The sequence below is a fragment of the Chaetura pelagica genome, unplaced genomic scaffold, assembly GCF_000747805.2.
Source record: "Chaetura pelagica isolate M959 unplaced genomic scaffold, ChaPel_1.0 scaffold138, whole genome shotgun sequence".
In the NCBI taxonomy this organism is placed as follows: Eukaryota; Metazoa; Chordata; class Aves; order Apodiformes; family Apodidae; genus Chaetura; species Chaetura pelagica.
Window position 1 is genome coordinate 3,529,455 of NW_009954215.1, and position 4,874 is coordinate 3,534,328.

General features: G+C 40.3%; 1 protein-coding gene across 1 annotated transcript in view; it reads right to left on the reverse strand.

Moving 5' to 3' along the window:
- Window positions 1-3,594, reverse strand: part of PDZD9 (PDZ domain containing 9) — a 12,529-nt gene extending 8,935 nt beyond the window's left edge. Inside the window, exons 1-2 of the mRNA XM_010003313.1 lie at window positions 3,486-3,594; window positions 990-1,044 (exon numbers count right to left, since the gene is read on the reverse strand). Of these exons, the coding sequence (XP_010001615.1) occupies window positions 990-1,044; window positions 3,486-3,594 (164 nt within the window). The remainder of the gene's footprint in view (window positions 1-989; window positions 1,045-3,485) is intronic.
- Window positions 3,595-4,874: the final 1,280 nt, after the last annotated feature.

The following is a 4,874-nucleotide window of genomic DNA, read 5'->3' on the forward strand; positions in this document are numbered from 1 at the left end:
GGCGCGGGGCCCCGGGGGGGCTGCCCCTGCCCAGCCCTGCGGGCCCGGAACAGCCCCGCAGCTCGCTGTGCAGCCGGGGGGCCAGGGCGGCATTCCCGGCGGTGGCTCCCAGGTTCAGTCACCTTGGGCAGGGAACGGGGATCAGCCCCTGCAGTTTGTGGCAGGTTTGAACCTCCAGTACTTTGCCGACGTTTCCTTTGCTGCAGGGAGATCTTGCTTTCCTTCTTGGTTTTTTTCCTTTTTTTTTTTCCCTCCGGAATATTTATTGCATCCTGATTTTTATCAGCTTTTAAGCTTACGACCCATATGGTTTTTAATTTAGAACACACCATTGTTTTCTTTAAAAGAAAAGGACTTGTGCATCTGTTATTTTACTCATGATGTAATTGTTTGTATGGACAATTCATTTCAGCCTGTTGATGAGGTCCTGCATGTTCCAGCCAGTGGAATGGGGAGGGCTGCTCTTTCATCTCTTGTCCCAGAGAACCCCAAATCTCAGTGTCAGGAAAGGAAGTCATTCTTACTGCAAACAGACGAAAATAACTGAACCACCTTTTCCTAATTTACAATTTCCAAGCAAACCACAGATAGAGAATAGAGGGAAGAGGTAAAGGCTTCTGACATAAATTCTTGCAGAGGGTTTAAAAATTTTCTTCACCTGTCGTTCATTTCCATGCCTAATCATCAGTGCATGTAGAGAACTAAACTGGTTCAAATAGATTATTCTGATGAAATAAATTATTAAAGATAATTGGCTATTAGGGACTGATTCCTGGGCATGCCCTCTGAGCAGACTGTCCTTATGTGTTTTTTTAATTGCTTTTAGTTACCTAGCCTAGAACCTGGCCTTTCCTACAGAGGAGAGAAACAAGTGACTTCCCTGCCCAAAGTGCAGCATTCAGGAGCTCCCCAGGTGACTTCACAGTACCTCCTGTAGCTAATTGTGATGATCCTTCTGCCTATGGCTACATAAAATAGTTGGTTCTTACCTCTTGCAATTCCATCTGGCAAACAGTGCTGCAGTAACGAGCCCTTCTTCAAGGGCTTAAAATCAAATAAAATAATCTTAAGTATTTAAGTATGTCCTAAGTCCTGCCTCATGTTAACAATCATATACAATATGTCATGTTGGATTCTCTTTGCCTGTTCAGAAGTCGGGTAACAAAAACTACTCTGAAAAAACAGCTGATGGAAGGTCTTTTGGGAGCTAAGCACAGTCCATTTCATTCTTCCTTAAAGATATTAAATATCTCTTTATGATACAAAATGGTTTCCTGAAATAGTATACCTGGAAATCAGGTATATAAGTTGATGATTACTTAACTAATCATCTGATCTGCCATTCTGTCCTGTTCTCCTTTTAAAGGTGCGAATAACAGTTTTAATTAGGCTGGCAAACATGAAATCTGTATGAATTTTTCTGAAAGGCTTCACTAGTCAAGTAATAGTTTGACAGAGCTAAGCCTTTTTTTTTTTTGCTATATTTTGAAGCCAAACAAATTGTTGACTTGCTAAAATCATAAACAAGACCTAGCTGTCATCCTTCCTTAATGACTCTTGCAGATTTTTATTGCTATGGGATTTGATGCACTCTGTTTTAAGACTTCTGGCTAAAACCAATATAAGTGTATATTTCTAGTACTTAGATTTTTGAAAAGGAGCCTTTTGCCCAAATTGCAAATAACAGAAGTGTGAGGATGCCCATTGAATCAAGGGCTTCCTGTAGCAAGCACAGTAGTATTGAATTATGAGATAAATGCTTTTATGAGTGCCATTCATTACCCAGAGACTGCTGTGGAGAAGGATGGCAGAGGAGGACACAGCCCTGATGGCAAACCCAGGCCCAGCTGCTTGTGAGATTCAGGCACTCTCAGCAGACTGCTGTTCTTGGACCACGTTCAAGCCATCCAACTTCCATATGTGCCAAGAAGAAGCAGGGTTTTTTGAAGCATCCAGCTCTCAGCTGGGGAAAGAAACTATTTGAGAGAAGAAAATATTTATTTGCTTTGCCTCTGTGTTCTTAGGTTCAGCTGGTGTTGGAATTAGTCTGGATTCTGCTTCTACAAGTCAGCCTAGTCAAGGAGAAAGGGGAGTGATAATGTTTCTCTGCTTGGCTGCTGCCCTCAGGGTTCTGAAAGGCAGTGTGGAACAGACTGGTCTTCTCAATACTGCAGCTGTTTGAGAACTGCACAGAGCAGAGGTCTTGGCAGAGCTGGGAAGGCAGCACTGCATTGGCTCATTCAGAGCTGTTTACAGCCATTAAGGTTGGGAGCCTGAGCTTACATTTCAGGGGGAAAAATAAAAATCTGATCTGAATGCTAAAAAATATGTACATCTTGCTCCAGAGATAATGATGATTTTCTGCTAAATTGGATAGCAAAATAAATCAGTGGCGTTAATGACTTTGTGAAAAATCTAGATTGTTTTCAGTATTTTTTTTAAAGGAGCTTGTGGTCTGGTGAAGTCGATATAGGGGAAGGGCTGATTAGTCTCCCAAATCTTATTCTTAAAGATAAGTTTTGCAGTCTTTTGAAAAATGTTGGCTGTAAAAATTCCTCTCCAGCATTGCAATTAGGAGCAAAGAATTGTAACTGAGATCACTGAAGGTTTCAGATGCTTATCTATTTTCAGGACAGAGGAATGATACCTTTGTGGATGTGGGTCCAAGTGTTTTTTTCTTTATGTAAGAATTGTTAATTAACTTGGTTTCAGGTATTTCATACATGTTTAGGATTATAAAGGAAAGATGAAAATTGGATGGGTTTTTCTCTCATTGAATTCTCATTGGGGTTTAGTTATTGGTGGTGTGCAAGCTCAGAACACTGATAACTCCAGTCTGGAAACCAGTGGCTTCTCAGTATTCTTGCACTGACATCCTTTTATCAAACTGATACTCTATGCAAGAAAGGACAGAGTTGGCTTTCATTTAAGCCAATGCCTAAACTCCCACTGATTTCAGTAGTAATTAATTTTGCTTCTGTATCTTCACCTATTTTGTGATGAACTTTAAAAGCTGATAGTTTTGTCTCCATATGGTTCTTTTTTCTGTTGGAGGCTCTTTAATCATTTTGACATTTTGTCTTCAGTAGGGGAGGAGAAGGGATCGAAGTTGCTCTAGCTTTAGCTCTCAGCCTTTCATAGGAGAAAGGATATGAATGCTATGCACAGTGGAAATGAGACATGTTAGAAGTTGTACATGTGGGGGGGTTGACAATTTGAAATGCTTTTAGAATTGGTCAGATAATTCAGAGGAGAATTTGATCAAATAAACTCCCCTTTCAGAAAGTGAAGCCATCAGTTTGTTTATGTGACTTAGTCATTCCTTCCAATGTAGCATGATTGTTCATTTCATTCCAATTTACAGAACAAAGTGTACCCTTTTTACAGCAGTCATCAAGTTAATATGGATGTCAGAATTAAAGGCTTTTAAGCTCTCATGGGTAACTTCTGAAGCCAGTATTTATCACATTCTCTTGTGTTGATACCTGTGCCACAGCAGGACACATTGTATAACGTTATGGCCAGGGCACTCAGCCCATGCACAAAGGTGCTGACTTGGGGGATATTAGTGTTCAGCACAGCTTCCCATTTCATCTTGCATCTGTGACGCAAGCACCAAGGTCACTTATGTTAGGAATTATAATTTTTGTTTAAGCTGCCTTCTATACCATGCTGGGCAATAACAGTATGATAATAAATTGTGAATCTACAGCTTGCCACTTATTTTAAATTTTCTACTTTGTTTACAAATGCTGCCTTTCTCTGTATCTTCCAAAGGATTATGTGTAATTCTTGGGTTTACATACTAAGTCACTTTTTTTCTTTGTGAAGTATGATGCCAGATTCAGTGGTATCTATGGTCCTATAGAAAACCTATGCCCAGCAGGCCATTTTTCCTGAGACAGTTAACTCCCTGCTCCTGTGACAAAAATTGTCTAGTGCTGAGTGGCAAAGAAAACCTATGCCCAGCAGGCCGTTTTTCCTGAGACAGTTAACTCCCTGCTAATGTGACAAAAATTGTCTAGTGCTGAGTGGCAAATTACTGCTGTTCACTGTTACTCCTCTGCATGTGATAGCTCTTTCTGAGGAATTTTGCTCCACAGGTCCACCAGGAGCTGTAGCTTTGTTGTGATCAGCTTAATGAACTATCAACAGTGATACAACCAAGCAGTGATTCCCAACTCCTGCTTAGCTTGAGACCATATTGCCAGTCAGTGCAATTGCCAGTCATTGTTTGGAGCACTGACTATACATATAATAAAGCCAACATCACATGAAGGTACTCAAGTACACCAGTATTTCCAAATAGAGTAGAATACATTAGAATAAATAAAACATCAACAATTTAAAAGAGCGTATAAACTTGAGTTTCAGCTAGCACTACTGTTCTAAATGCAGTTGTCTGCTCAAAAAGTAGTGTTATGTAAAAATCAGTCTTGCATATTATCACTTCTGCCTATCAGGGACTGTGCTGAGAAATTGGCAATGTCCACTGCTCCTCTGTGGAGGAACCGTGGCATAGAGCAGTCACTGTGCTGTCCACTGAGGCAAAAACTGTTTTGTTTCGTTTCTTTGAGTTATGGATTGTCGGCTTTTCAAAAACTGTCTGTAAAAGGGGTCTGGTGATACTTTGTTAAGCCCCTTGCAACATACTCAAAACACAGCATGCTTCTCCCAGTTCTCAGTAGAGAATGATGGGAAGTGATTCCATGAAATTACTTTTTCCTGATGGTTTTTGGACTGTATCACGTAGTGAGTGTGATAGGAGAAGTTATTTGCCTTTTCCTCTTTGGACTGTATTCTGAGAATACAAAAATAAAACCGAAGATGATACAGAGAGAGAAGAATTATGTACTATCATGTTCTAGAAAGGA